Raw genomic sequence first — 18,647 nt, 5'->3', positions numbered from 1 at the left:
TTTATAGAGGCTTCAGAAAATGACCCTCTATTAATATCAAATTTATTATGGCTTGATCCTAAAGACCGCTTTAAAATTCATAATCCCATAACTAAACACTTCTTATCTCTCTGGGATAAACTAAAAACCAAATATCAGTTACAATCTCCACACAATCCTCTCCTTTCTTTTATCAGAAATCCGGCCTTTTATCCGGCATGGATCTACCCAAATTCTTTTAAAGCTTGGACAACATCAGGCATTCAGACACTAAATGACTTCATAGCATCTAAATCATTCCTTTCATTCCCATCGCTTAGAGAAAAATATGATCTACCAAACTCTGAGATATTTAGATATCTCCAAATCAAAAATTTCTATACACCATTCCTAAAGAGGGATACACCATTATCCCAATTATCCATTTTTGAATCAATCTGTACAAAAGATCCATTTGCTAAAGGTACAATTTCATCACTTTATAATCAATTATATGGAGTAGCAAATCTTAATAGACCCTCTTACGTTCAGAGGTGGGAGGAGGACCTGGGACGAACTTTAGAAGACACGGACTGGTCTAACATATGGCTCACATCTAAGTCATCTTCACCCAACATCTTAGCACTGGAGACAAATTATAAAGTCCTAACTCGCTGGTACCTTGTACCCGCTAGAGTGGCAAAATATTCACCTAATACCTCAACTCTTTGTTTTCGAGGATGCCCAGAAATAGGCACATATTTACACATATGGTGGACGTGCCCAGTAATCCAAACCTTCTGGAAGGAAGTCTTTGTGATTGCATCTAAAATATTTAAAAAAATAATACAACCAGATCCATATTTAACTTTACTTAATCTAAAACCGGAATGGTTAACACTCTCTCAATTCAAACTTATGATCCAACTAATAACGGCTGCAAAACAAACAGTGGCCAAGGCATGGAAATCTCCTACATTGGTACTAGCAGAAACAATTCACAGAATGAATAATACAATGTCCCATGCTAAGATGGTAGCCATCGATCAAAATCAAATTCCAAAATTTGAAAAACTTTGGCATCCTTGGATAAAACAACAGTTCCTGTCAAACTTCAATGACTCTGTCCTGTTGCCATGGTAACAGATTAAATGACTTACAGAGACACCCATTCTAAGGCTTCAAAGAGAACTAAAAAGAATAATAAACTGACGAGCGGGACAACCTTGTGGACCATACCTCTACCTTTGAACCCTTTTTCTTCTTTCTCTTTCCTTTTCTCCACCTTACGATTAAAGCTCATTATCAGAATTTATTTGACCTATATACACTCTACTTGTAAACAATATGTATAGTAGGTATAAATCATTTAAATACCTACAAAAGTAACTAAGGAAATGATATATATCTTTAATTTAGGTTTACGTGAACCCAATGTTTTTTTTTTTTTTTTAACAGAAGATTTTATTGAACAAATCAGCATTACAATACAATAAATTAGTACAGTCAATGCGATGAGAAAAGTGACAGTAGGATCTGCCTTCAATCAAAAGCCACTATTTAGCAGACATGTCAGTTATGCAAACGTCAGAAATTACACCCAGCAATACTTCTTATGGCATTAAAGCGTAATAACCTCTTCAGGTGGAATAAAGTAGGCAACCAATATGCAGTCAAACCTAGTAGGAATGGCGGGGGGGGGGGACGGGGGAAGAGGGGGGGGGGAGGGGACCAGGGGAGGGGGAAGGAAGGGGATGGGGGGGGGGGGGCGAGCATCAAAAAATGAACATGAGATGTAGGATGTCCTCTAAAATGTTTCACTTCTTGGTTATGGGGATGGGGGTTCAGAATCCCCGGAGGCATCAACCCAAGAGGACCAGATTTTATCAAACTTTCCTGGGCATTGTCTACTTTCATATGTCAGTCTATAAAGAGGAAGTGCCATATTCACCGACCTTCTCCACGAGGCCAGAGTAGGAGGCTCCACTAGTTTCCATCGCAATAAGATTTCACGCCTAGCATAGTATAATGCAAAGGTTAGACACAATTTACTATATCTATCTCCCTCCACTTCCTCCAAATGACTAAGCAGTAGTACCTGCGGATCAACCGGCAAGTGTGAGCCTATAACCCTGCTCATTGTGGAGGCCACTGCAGACCAGAAGGGGTGAAGTTTGGGACAGGACCAGACCATGTGCCAGAAAGTACCCTCCTCCTGCCTACATCTCTGACAGTTGGGATCTCTTTGATGGTAAATGCGCGCCAGTCTCTGTGGGGTGAAATACGCTCTGTGTAGGAACTTAAATTGTATGAACCTATCTTTTGCAGCTATCATGGAGGGAATGTAGGAGATTAAACACTCCTTCCATTCCTCCTCGTTCAAAGAGGGAATATCGACCCTCCACTTTTCCCAGGTTTTGGTCAATTTGGTATCATACTCCACTGTAAGGTAAAGATATAGTGTTGAGAGGGGCTTCCCCATCACGCTGGAAGTCAAGAGCCGTTCAATGGAGTCCGGTTCCAGAATGAGGGGGGCAGGGAACTGAGCTTCAAAGGCGTGTTTCAGCTGCCAGTACCTAAATTGGAAGGAGAGCGGAATAGCGAAAGATTGCCTCAGGGCTTGGAAAGACATAAGTCTACCCTCTTTGACTATATGTTTTAATGTGAGAATTCCCTTTTTTGCCCAAAGCGAGGGATCCGGTATGCTGTAAAAGTGGGGGAGCATAGGGTTACCCCATAGGGGCATATGGGGTGAGATGAAATTGGGCTTCCCATATATTTTCCTAGCCTCCTGCCATACCTTCACGGTAGTTCGCATCAGTGTTGTCATGGTCAGGCTGGCTCTAAGTCCACGGAACGGGAGATTGCTCAGGGCCGCATAGGAACCCAAAATAGCTGCCTCCAGAGTGACCGCCGGATTCTGTATGGGCTGGGAGAACCACCACCGAATCGTGACCAGAACAGCTGCCCAATAGTAGATTTGAAAGTTCGGTAGGGCCAGTCCCCCCCCCGAGAGCGGGAGATATAAAATCTGCTTAGCCACCCTAGGTGGCCTCCCGGCCCAGACAAAATGTATCAGCAGACTCTCCAACCTTCGAAAGAAAGTCCCAGGTATGTGTATAGGTGTATTACGGAAGAAGTAGAGATACTTGGGAAGAAAGATCATTTTTAGCAGATTAACTCTGCCAACAGGTGTCAGTGGAAGGGAACGCCAAGCAGCACATCTAACCGTGAGCTGTGTCATGAGTGGTCGTAAATTGTTATCCATGTAGTCTTGGACCTTGCCGCTAACCTGGATCCCCAAATATTTGAAGTCATCTACCCATTTGAGCTGTGAGTGTGGCACCCTAGGGGTCGAGGGGTGGAGCGGGAAAAGAACCGACTTGTCCCAGTTGATGCGTATCCCCGAGTACTCACCGAATCGGTTAATCAGGTCCAGTGCAGTCTGTAAAGAGGACGACGCATCCGCTAAATAGAGCAGAGCATCGTCCGCGTATAATGATAATTTCTCCTCAATTGGACCTACCTGGAGACCCTTCACACCCGGATCTTCCCTCAGCAATATAGCCAGGGGCTCCATCGCCAGAGCAAATAGACCCGGGGAGAGAGGACACCCCTGTCGCGTGCCACGAAAGAGTCCAAACTTCCCCGATAAGCATCCGTTGGTACGTATTCTAGCTGAGGGGCCATGATATAACATGCGGAGCCAGTTCGTAAAACCCGTACCGAACCCGAATCGCGAGAGCACCTCCCATAGGTAACCCCACTCGACGGAGTCAAAAGCCTTCTCCGCGTCGAGTGAGGCCACCACTCCTTTAGTCGCCTCATCCGCTCTATCTATGTGGGTATAAAGGCGTCTGATATTAATGTCAGTTCCCCTTCCGGGCATAAAGCCCGTTTGGTCCCTGTGGATGAGGGCAGTAATGACCAAATTAAGCCTGTTGGCCAACACTTTCGCCAGCACCTTTGCATCGACGTTTAGAAGGGATATGGGGCGATACGAGGAGCATAACGTGGGGTCCTTCCCCGGCTTAGGGATCACCACTATAATTGCCTCACTCATTGTGTCCGGGAGTTTTTCAAGACGCGCCGACGCAGAGAAGAGGTCCTGTAATTTATCAACTAGTTCTGTTGCGTACTGTTTGTAAAACTCCACTGGGATGCCATCAGGACCCGGTGTTTTCCCTGACTGCATTGATTTAAGTGCCCGGAGTATTTCCAGAGACGTAATTGGGGCGTCGAGCTTGTCGCGGTACGTAGCTGTAAGGGTTGGGATGTCAATATCATCTAAGTATGCTCCTAGATCTTCTCTTCTATAGTCTGCCCTGGAGCTGTAGAGGGATTCATAGAATTCCGCAAAACAGCCATTTATCCCTTCCGGTGTATGGATCAGCTGTCCCGATAGGTCTTTAATACATGAGATATTCATCCCACCAGCCTGTTCCCTGGAGAGCCAGGCCAGCAGACGGCCTGACCTCTCCCCCTGCTCAAAAATCCGCTGAGACTGAGCCAACATTTTCTTCTGGGTGAGAGAGGTGCGAAGACGCACCACCTCCTTCGTCATGAGTTGTAGATGCGAATAGTGCACAGGGTCTCGAGTACGAACAAAAAGAGTCTCCGCACTGCCCGCATCCCGCTCAGCCTTAATCAAATCTGCCCTACGCTCTCGTCGGACTCTGGCAATGATGGTCTGGTACCGCCCCCGTGTTGTGGCCTTAAAGGCGTCCCACACTACTGTGGGGTCTGCCGAGCCCACATTTACTGCCCAAAAGTCTAGGAGTTCCGTCCTAAATTGGGAATCTACTGCAGTGTCTGAGATCCAAAATCTGGAAAGCCTCCATACCCTTGTCACCGGGCCTAGGGAGAGGTCTAAAGACAACAGCAAGGGTGCGTGATCGGAAATACCTCTAGGGAGAATTTGTATGTCTGTGACCCGTGGGAGTACCTGGCTCCCTGCAAAGACCAAGTCTATACGGGAAAAAGCTCTGTGAGAGGCCGAGTGGCATGTGTATGCCCTGGTCTGGGGGTGACGCCACCTCCAGACATCCGTCAAGCCATAGGTATCTGCCCACTCAGCCAACCCAGAACAATGATGTCCCGCAGGAGTTAGCCTGTCAAAATCCGGGTCAGGGACCAGATTAAAATCACCGAGTATAACAGTATTGTCAGATGCAAAATCGGCTATCTTGCTAGTGATCTGGTTAAGCACCACCAAGGAAGCCGGGGGAGGCAAATACAAGCCCACAATGGTCCACGTTAAAGAATATATTTTGGCATGCATAATGACATACCGACCATCGGGGTCAAGGGCCAAATCCAAGAGCCGAAAGGGGAGTGACTTCAATACCAAAATAGTAACACCCCTAGAGAAAGAGGAGTGCGTGGAATGATAGTGGTGGCCCACCCAAGGTTTTTTAAGAGCCATAACCCTTCGCCCTGTTAAGTGTGTTTCTTGGAGTATACATATATGCGGGTTATAAGATTTAATAAATTGGAACACCAGGGAGCGCTTGACCGGGGAGTTCAGTCCCCTGGTATTCCAGGAGATAATATTAAGGGAGGACATATCTGTCAAGAATTTTAATAATATTAGGATCAATGTAGATCACGGCTCCTGGACTGGACCCCGGGACCCAAAACGGACACATCTGGAAACAATGCAATGCTGATGAGTTAAGTTTTTTTGGTATAAACATCAAACAAAAACAAATAAACCCAACTAAAAACAGATAAAGGATATCAGTATCCAAAGTAAATGAAACAAGCCCCGTTAGGGGAACTTTCTTCACCCCACCCCCCACCCCACCCAACCCCCCAAAACTGAGGCGGGTATCAATCCCAAACTTATTCAGCTCGCCGGCTGCAACGGGGGGTCCGTGGAAGAGGCAAGCCCACCCCCCGAGACTTCACACGGGGGGGGAAACAGCAGTTCAGGCGGCCCTACACAAGTGAGATCTCCGCTTGTAATGCAGCAGGCTGTGAGGACGTGGAAAGTCAGACATAAGGAAGTATCCGGTAATGCGACCTCACAGTAGTTACGATCCATCTTATAGTAGAGAACCCAATGTTTAATATTTGAAATTTCATGATATTTACCTATATAAACCCTACTGTAAAACAATGAGCTTACTTTATAGATCCTTGTAAACTTACTTTATGTATCTTTATAACATTGTATACTCAATAAACTTCTTTTGACAAGGAAAAATCTCCATAAGCGACGATTTTACATTTTTACAGGTTACAAGTTTAGAGTTATAGAGGAGATCTAGTGCTAGAATTATTGTTCTCGCTCTAACGTTTGTGGCGTATATAAGCTGTGTGTATCTGGCTCTGATATTAGCCAGTGCCTCACCAGCCACTGGCCTCACCGCACGTCCCTGGCCTGCATGGGTTTACTCCAGTTTCCTCCCACACTCCAAAGACATGTTGATAGGTAAATTGGCCCTAGTATGAGTATGTATGAATGTGAGTTAGGGGCCTTAGATTGTAATGTAAGCTCCTTGAGGGCAGGGACAGATGTGCATGTACAATAAATATATATACAGTACATATATATATATATATATATATATATATATATATATATATATATATATATGTGTGTAAAGTGCTGTGTAAATTAATAGCGCTACTGTACGGCGTATAACACGCGCCGGCGTATAACACGCACCCTAAGTTTAGGAGGGAATTTTAAGGAAAAAAACTTTTAGGAGGTAAGTTTAAGGGAAAAAAACTTACATTTAAATGCCCATCATTGCAGCCTTCTCAGTGTCATTGAAGCCTTCTCAGTGCAGCCTTGCCCCAGTGCAGCCATGTCAGTGCAGCCTTGCCCCAGTGCAGCCATGTCAGTGCAGCCTTGTCAGTGCAGCCTTGCCCCAGTGCAGCCATGTCAGTTCAGCCTTATCAGTGCAGCCTTGCCCCAGTGCAGCCATGTCAGTGTGCCCAGTGTTCATTGCAGCCTTGTCCCAGTGCAGCCTTGTTAGTGCAGCCTTGCCCCTGTGCAGCCTTGTTAGTGCAGCCTTGCCCCTGTGCAGCCTTGCCCCAGTGCAGCCTTGCAATCCCCGCCGATTGTTTGCGATCACGCCGACATACACATCCGAGTGTACAGATTTAAATATGGCGCCGGCGGACTCGGCGGAGCAGAGCGAGCGCCGAAGGGACTGGGCGGAGCCGAGATACACATAGCCGAGAGTACTCGGCTCCTCTTGGCTCCGCTCACAGTCACGCCCAGTCCCACCATTGGACCTGTGTTATGTCCATCATAGGGTGGGACTGGGTGTGACTGTGAGCGGAGCCGAAAAGAGCCAAGTACTCTCGGCTATGTGTATCTCGGCCCAGTCCCTTCGATCTCGGCGGCGCTCGCTCTGCTCCGCCGAGTCCGCCGGCGCCATATTTAAATCTGTACACTCGGATGTGTATGTCGGCACGATCGCAAAAAATCAGAGATCGGCGGGAATCGGCGTATAACACGCACCCACGATTTTCCCCTGATTTTAAGGGGAAAAAAGTGCGTGTTATACGCCGATAAATATGGTAAGTACCTATAATAAATAAAATCATCTGTTTATATGGTAACAACAAAAGAACAACTGTTTTGTATAGAGTCTGCATTTCAAGTAAATATTGAATTGAATAATACATAGTTATTTTTGTCTTTCACTAAATATATTTAATGTACTTTAGGTAGACTAATTATTCATCAATTGGTGCTACAACATCAATTAGTAGATGCAGAATGCAGAATTACCAAACAATAGCGAGTCTTCAAGAATTAAGGTCCACACAACCAATCATAATCACCCCATCAACTTTCCATAGAACAGTGCACTCACACCTGCTTCAGGCCCGATATGAAATAATAAAAAACAATGAATGGCGCTCTGTGAAAACCGTGAACAAGCATAATTAAAACTGCCCCTTTAAAAATGAACAAGTCACCAAAATCTGTGGAAAAAATAGATGGCAGTTGGATTTCCAGTTATTGATTGATGTTTGCCCAAACTATTTGTGAAAAATCAACACATTTCCATTTTGGCCATAACAAATCATATTTTTGCTCATATGATGCCTTAGCAAGGCAAGATGAACTACCAAATCACCAACAAAAATGCCACATATAAGCATGACCTGCTCTTCTTTACTTATTGCTGCAGGTGAAATTAAGTTACTAGAAGTGTAGCACTCTCCTGCCAGGCTGCTAGGTTTTTGATAAAGAAAATTTCGTTTTTGGTTCTTTTATAATCAGCAGAGCGGAACTGATTGCTTTAGGCTGCTCTCGGTTCAAGGGCTGCTAATCTGGCTGCTTCCCTGTTTCTGGAGCTTTTCAGAATATAGTGGGTGGAAGAGTTGCATTCTAAAAATAGGAATTTACCCCCAAAAGGTAAAGGGGCTTTGAAGGCAGCAGACAACAATGAAGATGTTGTATGGTTTAAAAAGTAGCTTTATTAGTACATGAAACATCGGAGTAAAAACATGAACTGTGTACATAGAGCTGTAAAAAGGGCACAGAAGTATATAATAGGCTATACATAATGATGTATTAAAAAAGCGCTTGGATATATATCAGTTATATATGATAAAAAAAATTTTTTGAGCATAATTACCCAAGGGTATACGTATAGCTGTGTCTTCTGAGCTTGCGATTTTAGAAGCAGCTTCTTACCATCAGGTTTCAACACCAGGACCCCACGGTCAGCCACCACCCCCAGGGAGGGAGCTTGAGCAGCAGCTGTGCGACTTACGATGGCTTACACTTAGGAAAAACCCCCACGCCTGGTAAGGGGCATGTGGATCAGCAACACCCGCGACCTAAACACCAAGCAGCAACATCAGTGAGAGCATGTAGAGGTTTTTTAGAAAATTTATATGGATCATTAATAAAAGTATTACGTTATTTATAAAATGTATCTACAGGCTGGTGGGCCTAGATTGTGTCCAAATAAAAATCTTTATGTATTTTAGTCAAGATTTTTAAAGCAAGTGTGTGGGCATTATCAAAAAAAAAAAAAAAAGTATCATATATAACTGTGTTCATTGTTCACAAGTATACACAACCATATTGGTATCATTGTTTCATGTATACAAAATTCTCCTACAGCGCATGCATTTCCTCTGAAGAAGACCCGATGGGGTCGAAACGCGTCAGTACTATCCAAGCACTTTTTTAATACATCATCATGTATAGCCTATTATATACTTCTGTGCCCTTTTTACAGCTCTATGTACACAGTTCATGTTTTTACTCCGATGTTTCATGTACTAATAAAGCTACTTTTTAAACCATACAACATCTTCATTGTTGTCTGCTGCCTTCAAAGCCCCTTTACCTTTTGGGGGTAAATTCCTATTTTTATGATTTTGGGGTGGGCAGCCTCTCCTTTTCCCAGGTGTCTCCCCTTTTTTTTTTTTGGAAGAGTTGCATTCTATGCTGGAAGGACACTGTGAGTACTGAGCCAGAGGGGGAAAGAATTTCAGTGATGGTTTGCTTTTATCATTCCTGCTGCACAAAGTACAAGGCTTGCCTCGTCTGGGTCATTGCTATTCGTGCCCCAGTGATGCCCCATGGCTTAAAGAGGTTGTAAACCTCCATTGGGAAGTTGTACTTATAGGTAAGTCTATAATAAGGATTACCTATAGGTACTGGAAATTTCTCCTAAATGTCTAGGAGATATTTGCTGTACACTGCACCAATGATGTCATCGGCGCATGCGATGTGAAGTAGTAGCGGACCTCACAGTCTCTTCAATAGTAAGTGCCGTGACCGGCAGCTCCCGCGCGCATGTACTGGAGTGACGTCACGTGACTCTGGCCAGTCACAGAGCCAGAGTCTGTGGCCCCAGAAGAGGGGCGTACATGGATGCAGCCTGCAGCGGGGACAGCGTGGGCTTCGTTTGCAGGTAAGTGTCACATATTGTGCTAGTATGCTATGCACACCCAGCTTCCTAGCAACCAATCACCTGCTGGTTTATGTGAACAGTTTCCTCCTGCAGCTCCTGCCCTCTATCCAGTACTGTGATACATCCCGCTCTCCGCTCTAAGGCTGGGGGGAAGGACCGGCAATGCAGGGTCATGTTCATAATCTACCTAATGGCAGAAACGCCTCGAAATAACTGACTAAAGGGTAAAGAGTTGGGGGTACCATTATCCAAATAGCAATAATGAGTGGGTGCAAGAAGACTATTCCACACAAGAAATCTCAAAAGCGAAGAAAGGGAGGGAAAAGGGAACAATGGACTATCTCGATATCCTGGACAAATTACATATAAGATAAAAAATATATATTTTATTGGTACATGATTTACATTAAAAAATTATGAAGTATCCAGATACAAATTAAAACAGAGACTACAAGTGTGAATAAAACCATATGAAATACACATTAAACTGGTAATAGATACTCCATGATGGAACATAGGAGCTGTTGTATTCCTTAGTGCACGAACATCCTCTACATGTTTAGCAGACTTTAACCGTTTCTTCAGGAAGAACAACAAAAAATTACATCTAAAGGCAGAGTAATAGGATGTAGATGTTAACCACCAGTATATAATACATGTATACACAAAAAAGAAAAGAATAATGGGAGGAATAAAGAGATGCAGTCGCTTACCGATGAGGGCCTACAGAGAGGCCAGGGGCCAGACAGCAATATCCCTGTTGCGCCACAATTATTCTTTTCTTTTTGTGTATACATGTATTATATACTGGTGATATGCTGGTGGCACCTGAAAGAGCACCTGGGCTTTTCTTAAGTGGATCAGAGATCCAGTCAAGTGCTGTATGACCTCCCTGAGTAAGGGGGGGTCGCAGGCTTTCTGGTAAGCCTCCATTTTTACTTTGGTGATGGGTGTCACACAACTGGGTGTTTGATCATCATTTCAACATGGTTTAGCAATGGACTTTACACATGGACTTTAGTCCAAAGTCGAGAACGTGTAGTAGCATCATCGCATGCAAGCAGGTGAAATGCTAAACCTGAACCAAAGCCAGGACCATCTGCTGATGACACAAAGGATTTCACTTACGCATTAGAAGTTAGAGAAGGTTTTTTAGCATTTTTTTAAAATCAATGGGATCAAAAATGTTAAAAAACGCTTGTGAGATGCGTTTATCATTGTTTATCTGCGTTTTTTTACATTAGAGCGTTTTTACAACTGAAAAAAACTCTTCTCAGAATGCACTAGTGTTGGTTTTTTTTTTTTACAGCCCAAAAACTTCCCTGGCAAAAACAGTTGATAACAGCCTATGTGTCAATGGACACATGTGCGGCTGATTTCCTTCTATATTTATGGATGTAGCCTAGCTCAGCTTGATTTGGTTCCTCAGGTGTTTTTGCAGCCTTGTTGAAGAACTAAAAACTTTTTTTTATTCAGAGTTTAACTTGCATGTGTTCTTTTTCCCACCCTGAGATTTAACTAGTTATGTCCTACTGCATGCTGATATGAGGTGAACCAGTAATGTGGAAAATTGTTGGTCTATTCTTACTGTAATTTTCCCTTCCTATCTAGTGTCAACATAATTATCCTCCCCAATATACTGTTACATGCTAGTTATTGAATACTCTTCTTGTCAGTCTTAGGGCCCTTTCACACGGACGTGTATGTGTACGGGCTCCGCTTTGCTCAGCAGGTATCGCTCTGTCAACACTGTGCAGGGACGGACCTGTCAGAGTGCCGCTTTCCTCTATGGGGGATTGGATGAAAACGGACCGAAGAGTCTGTTTTCATCCGATCCGCCAGACAGATGGAAAAATAGGGTTCCCATCCGTCACACTTTAGCGGATCGGATGTCAGTGGACATGTCACCGCTGACATCCGTCGCTCCATAGACCTGTATGGAGCGTCCGTTCAGGTCCTCCTAAAAAACTGACAGGACCTGAATGGTCTGCCCATGTGAAAGGGGCCTAACTCTGTTATTACTTCAGTAGGAGGTGGTCCAGTGGGGTCAAGGGGGTTAGGTTGATCCTCTGTACACAGACATGGGGATAACCTAACAAAGAAAAGTACGGGTAAGTACAGGGCAACATTTTCCGTAATAACACTTCCTGTCAATGATATTGTGAAAAATTAGAACAGTTGAACTGATCAGAAAATGACTGTAACGCATGCGGTCCGTTTGTCTGTTTTTCATCCATCCATTGTCGGATGAAAAACGGACATCAATGCATCTCTATGGAAAAACAGATGTAAATGGAGGATCATCCATTAACATCAGTTTACATCAGGCCCGGACTGGCCATAGGGCAGACCGGGCATTTGCCCGGTGGGCCGCCCGTTCCGTGTCCTGTTGATGTTCAGGCCGCACAGCGGGTGGTAAGCGGCGACCGCGGCCTGAACATGGTTAACACAGGCCACGGCCTCCGCTTGCCTACTGCTATGCGGCCGTGCCTGTGCCTTCTCCGGCAGAACTAGCGGCTGCATGGGCTGAGCTGTGTGTCTCTCACACACAGCTCAGCCTCAGAGCCGCGCTGACAGTTCCGCTCTCGGCCCCTCATTCCTCCTCCTCTGGGCTGCTGTCAGGATGTCTCCCCCCACCTCCTTTCTCATGTCAGGCTTGTCGGCAGCACAGGACGGGAGAGAAGAAAGCTTCCTGCTTGTTCTTCTTCCCTCCCAATTGGCCACAGCAGAGGGCCAATCAGAAATAACTAGTTGGGCATCATGGGAAATGTAGTCCCAGAGATAGGATGCCCAATTGATCTCAGCAAGGAGAGGGCTACAGTCCCCAGCATGCACTCTGCTGGGGGGGGGAGAGAAAACTCGGAAACAGGCAAGTACTACAGGAGACATGGAAAAAGAAAGAGGACTGTGCTGGGGAACTAATAGCCCCAGCACCACCAGATAGAGCCACGCTGTACCCACACCACCAGAGAGAGAGAGCACTAGGCTGTACCCGCACCACCAGAGAGCCATGAGAGCCACGCTGTACCCACACCACCAGAGTGCCACGCTGTACCCACGCCTCCAGAGAGAGAGAGAGCGCCACGCTGTACCCGCACCACCAGAGAGCCATGAGAGCCATGCTGTACCCACCCCACCAGAGCGCCATGCTGTATCCACACCTCCAGAGAGCCATGAGTGCCACGCTGTACCCACACCACCAGAGAGCCACGCTGTACCCGCACCACCAGAGAGCCACGCTGTACCCGCACCACCAGAGAGCCACGCTGTACCTGCACCACCAGAGAGCCACGCTGTACCCGCACCACCAGAGAGCCATGAGAGCCATGCTGTACCCACACCACCAGAGTGCCACACTGTACCCGCACCACCAGAGAGCCATGAGAGCCATGCTGTACCCGCACCACCAGAGTGCCACGCAGTACTCGCACCACCAGAGAGTCACGTTGTACCCGCACCACCAGAGAGCCACGTTGTACCCGCACCACCCGAGTGCCACGCTGTGCCTGCACCACCAGAGAGCCATGCTGTACCCGCACCGCCAGAGAGCCATAAGAGCCACGCTGTACCCACACCACCAGAGAGCCATGAGCGCCACGCTGTACCCGCACCACCAGAGAGAGCCATGAGCGCCACGTTGTACCACCAGAGCGCCACGCTGTACCCGCACCACCAGAGAGAGCCACACTGAACCACACCCCCAGAGAGAGAGAGCCACGCTGTACCCGCTCCACCAGAGGGCCACGAGAGCCACATTGTACTGTACCACCAGAGAGAGCCACGCTGTACCGCACCACCAGAAAGAGAGCGCCATGCTGTCCAGGACCACCAGAGAGAGCAGGTAAGTGTCACTGGGCAGTGTGAGCACAATAGGAGACAGACAGCACTAGCATTGTATGGCCACAATAGGACTGGGACACTGTAATATAAAGGGGACTGCACTGTAACCATTACAGTGCCCCTTTACAGTGCAGTCCCCTTTATATCACAGTGTCTCTGCACATTACAGTGTGGAGGACCGACACCAGCCACCCCCGCGAATGTCTACCGACATCTCTCCCTCCCAGTCCCTGGAAAAGTTGGCTGCTCAGTCTAAAATGCCCAGGCCTATTTTTTGTCCCAGTCCGGGCCTGGTTTACATCTGCATCCGTCAACATCCGTTTTTTTTTTTTTTATCAAAGCTCTATTTTTCTTCCGTTAAAAAAATGGATCGGACTAAAAACGGATGTAAACTGACAAACAGTTCTTTTTCCATCTGTTTTTGCATTGGTAGTGGATGTAAAAAAAACTGATGAGAAACTGATGAGCAGCTAAAGAAAAACTGATGAAAATGTCATTGTTATTTTCTTTGAAAAGATGTGATTGAACTGATTAATGAACGGCATGTGTGAAAGGGGCCATAATAGTGGAATATGAACATACCAAAGAAAATTTTGAAAGAAAGCTGTTTTTTTTTAAATGATACATTTGTAACAATTTGCTCACATTGTGCCTTTTACCAAAAAGAAACACTTCACATTTGTAATGCTGTGACATATTCTGAGTATTTGTCTCCCTCTTCAGGCCTCCTCTTGTAGTTGCACCTACACACCATGACTGTAGCATCACTGGTGGTCTGGCTTCATGCACACAGGAAGTTTTTTTTTTAAAGCAGGGTTATAAAATGTGCCTAAAGCCGCATTTTGCAAATACATTTAGGTATGTCAAGCGTCTGGGTGTTTATTCATTCCAGAATATGAATTATTATGGGCACTAGAATGAATGAACGTTCACCTAGCACTTAAACGTTGGAAGGTTTTTGTGGCAAAATGCTCCTCTCCAAAACACGCTGGCACTAGATTATATTTTTTTTCTGCCTATGAATGTTCCTGCCTCTAAATGCCTGTAAATGCCGATAAATATTCTAACATAGAGAAGCATTTAGAGGCAGAAAAAAAGACCATAAGTGTCCTTTGAGTGGTTCACTTCACCTCTCACATTCATTTAACTGCTTCAGATCCGCTTTGCCAGTAGTACGTCTATTAACGACCTCCACTTTTCAGGCTCGCCATACCCCCCTCAAGGGCGCATGCTGGGGTCACCCGAGCCAATGAGACTCAGGTGATCTCAGGTCCGATCCCGGCCCCTTACCACATGATCAGCTGTCAGCCAATGACAGCTGATCACATGATATAAACAGAGGATCTGTAATCGTTTCTTTTTTCTTCTCATGCTGACAGCGCAAGGAGAAAAAAAAGCTGATCACCGGCTGCTGTTTGAAGGGACATCGGTCTCAAAGAGGAAGAGCCTCTGTGCCCACCAGTGCCGCCTGACAGTGCCAGAAATCAGTGCCCACAGTGCCAGAAATCAGTGACCACAGTAAGTGCCAGCAATCAGTGCCACCTATAAGTGCCCATAAGTGCCACCTATTAATGCCCACCAGTGGTTCCAATCAGTGCCTCATCAGTGCTGCCTATCAGTGTCACCTACCAGTGCCCATCACTGCTACCCATCATTGCCCATCACTGCCAACCTTTAGTGCCACCTATCAATGCCCTTCAGTGCCCACCAGTGCCACCTCATCAGTGCCCACCAGTGCTGCCTATTAGTGCCCTTCAGTGTGGCCTTATCAGTGCAGTCTATCAGTGCCCATCAGTGCTACCTATCAGTGCCCATCAGTGAAGCCTATCAGTGCCACCTATCAGTGCGCATCAGTGAAGCCTGTCAGTGCCCATCAGTGCAGCCTCATCAGCGTACATCAATGAAGGAGAAAAATTACCTGCTTGCAAAATTTATTAACAAAATATAAAACGGTTTTGTATTTTTTTTTTATAAATGGTCTTTTTTAATTTTTTTAACCAAAAATAAAAACCCCAGAGGTGAACAAATACCACCAAAAGAAAGCTCTATTTGTGGGGAAAAAATGATAAAAATGTAATTTGAGTACAGTGTTGTATGACCGCGCAATTGTCATTTAAAGAGTGACAGCACTAAAAGCTGAAAATTGGTCCGGGCATGAGAGGGTTTTACTGCTTTTTACCAAATTCCATACAAATTACCATGAAATGATACTTGGTTCTGTATTGTCTAAAAGGGGTGGTTACTGGGAGGTGGGTAGGGGATGGAACCAAGGGACGGTGCTCGGAGGTGGGTAAGGGATGGAACCAAGGGACGGTGCTCGGAGGTGGGTAGGGGATGGAACCAAGGGACGGTGCTCGGAGGTGGGTAGGGGATGGAACCAAGGGACGGTGCTCGGAGGTGGGTAGGGGATGGAACCAAGGGACGGTGCTCGGAGGTGGGTAGGGGTTGGAACCAAGGGACGGTGCTCGGAGGTGGGTAGGGGATGGAACCAAGGGACGGTGCTCGGAGGTGGGTAGGGGATGGAACCAAGGGACGGTTCTCGGAGGTGGGTAGGGGTTGGAAACAAGGGACGGTGCTCGGAGGTGGGTAGGGGATGGAACCAAGGGACGGTACTCGGAGGTGGATAGGGGATGGAACCAAGGGACGGTGCTCGGAGGTGGGTAGGGGTTGGAACCAAGGGACGGTGCTCGGAGGTGGGTAGGGGATGGAACCAAGGGACGGTGCTCGGAGGTGGGTAGGGGTTGGAACCAAGGGATGGTGCTCGGAGGTGGGTAGGGGAGGGAACCAAAGGACGGTGCTCGGAGGTAGGTAGGGGCGGGGAAAAGGGGTGACTCGGAAAAGGGGAGTTCCTGCGCCTATTCTCTGAGAAAAAAAGCCCAGGCAGTAAGCAAGTGGTTAAAGCTGATCCAATGTCCCAGAGTAAAATGTTGAAGGTACAGCCCATGTATACATACACATCATGTAAGCACATTGGCACAGTACATATACACTGACACACACAGACTGTCCATGTTCAGGGAGGTAAATGTAATACAAGAAACGAACATGCATAGCTGCAGATAAAGCAGCAGAATGCAATACTCTGCTCTCCAATGCTCTGCTCTCCTCTATAGAAGGAAGCCTGGGAGTCCGCCTCTCCTCACATGACAGGAGAATTTTGGCGGGAATTTGAGTGCCAGGTTTGAGTCTCCCGCCTGCAGTGTATTTCCCGCGTTTCTCGGACATACAGAATGCCGGTAGCAGAGGAGGAGACGGTGTGTGTGCGCCCGGAGCAGGTATATACGGAGGGGGCTGTATGAGGCGATGTGTGCTGTGTACATGATCCTCATCTCTCCGCTCCTCTCTCTCAGGAGCCCCCCCACCATGAACAGCCCCCCCATGACGAGGACCAATACCTGGATCAGATCCGACATATCCTCCACAAGGGGTACCGCAAAGAGGACCGGACCGGTACCGGGACCTTATCTGTGTTCGGCATGCAAGCGAGATACAGCCTGAGAGGTGAGAGAGAGGGACTACAAGTCCCAGCAATTCACTAGCATTCACTCAGATAATCGGAACAGCCGCATGTCAGTGATCTGTATTTTATTATATCCAATGAAGACAAGAGAGGGTGAGTGGGGGGATGGGGAGTGCCAATTGTGGAGGAATGTGTGCCCACAGCTGTGTGAGAATATATCTTGTGCAGAAAGTCCTCTGTATGCATGTTGTGTGCCCAATATTTAAAAGTATAATGTTACTATTTATTCGTTGCTAGGATGCCGGGGGCTGCTGCTGCCCGGTTCTCGGCCTGTTGCTAGGGGGCCGCCCGGCTTGCTGTCTGTTGCTAGGGGGCCACCCGGCTCGCTATCTGTTAGGGGGCTGATGGCACCTGTACTCCCAATACATTTGCGCAGTATACATGCAAACTTTTTTTTTTTTGAGCTACATGATTCTGGATAAACTGAGGATCACTTTTTTTTTTTTTTTGCTTAGAATAAAGATCATGATTCTCGACGTAACCTCATCTTTCACATTATACAAAAAAATTGGGCTAACGTTACTGTTTAGTTTCTTTTTAATTCATTGAAGTTTTATTTTTCCAAAAATATTGCGTTTGAAAGACCGTTGCGCAAATGACATAAAATGCTGCAACGACCGCCGTTTTATTCTATAGGGTTTCTGCTAAAAAAAAAAAAAAAAAAATATATATATATATATTTTTATATATATAATGTTTGGGGGTTCTAATTTTTTTTTTTTTTTTTTTTTTTTTAACTTGTAAGCAACAAATGTCCAGAAATGGCTTAGTTTTTAAGTGGTTAAACTGACCTCATTTGCAGACCGAAGTTCATTCCTTTGATCTAAAAGAACCAAATGATGCAAAGTTTCTCGATCACTCAGCGCTAAGCAATGTTAAACTTTGGCTCTCCCCCCTTCTCTTTTTTTTTTTTTTTTTTTTTTTTTTAATTTTTTTTTATTTATTTATTTTTTACGATTAATCCTGCTGCTCTACTTTTCTGCTATAAAATCTATATCCAATTAAAAAAAAAAAGGCAAAATTTAGTCTACAAACTGGCGCTCCCTTTTTTTTTTCTAGTAATGGTGGCATTTAGGGACTTATAGTGGAACTGTGATAGTGCATCAAGCAATCTGACACCAATTGCCACTGATATCTCCAGTGACAGTATTCTGTGATAATACTGTACTAACAACACTGGCTGGGAAAGGGTTAACATCTAGCATGATCAAGGGGTTAAATGTGTGCCTAACAATGTTTAGTGTGTTTACTGTGTGGTTTACTAAGCAAGGTGCTGGTCTTTATTCCTAGTCAGGACACTGCTGTATAAAAAGAGCCCTGTGTTTACCAACACAGGGCTCTCTTCTGTCATTCGCTGAGGCCGTGGGTCCCAGCCATAAATCATTGTCCGGGACCCTCTGATCGGTTTATTCTGCAGTGAATGACAGCAC

At 45.8% G+C, this 18,647-nt stretch overlaps 1 protein-coding gene across 1 annotated transcript in view; it reads left to right on the top strand.

The window, feature by feature from the left end:
• Positions 1-16,828: 16,828 nt before the first annotated feature.
• TYMS (thymidylate synthetase) overlaps positions 16,829-18,647 on the top strand; it is a gene marked incomplete in the record, with an annotated part of 16,912 nt that continues 15,093 nt past the window's right edge. Inside the window, 2 exon segments of the mRNA XM_073631437.1 lie at positions 16,829-16,972; positions 17,048-17,198. Of these exon segments, the coding sequence (XP_073487538.1) occupies positions 16,928-16,972; positions 17,048-17,198 (196 nt within the window).

Source organism: Aquarana catesbeiana, linkage group LG05 (assembly GCF_042186555.1).
Source record: "Aquarana catesbeiana isolate 2022-GZ linkage group LG05, ASM4218655v1, whole genome shotgun sequence".
NCBI classification, from domain to species: Eukaryota; Metazoa; Chordata; class Amphibia; order Anura; family Ranidae; genus Aquarana; species Aquarana catesbeiana.
The sequence above is the reverse complement of the archived record's forward strand: the minus strand, read 5'-3'. Positions and strand labels throughout refer to the sequence as shown.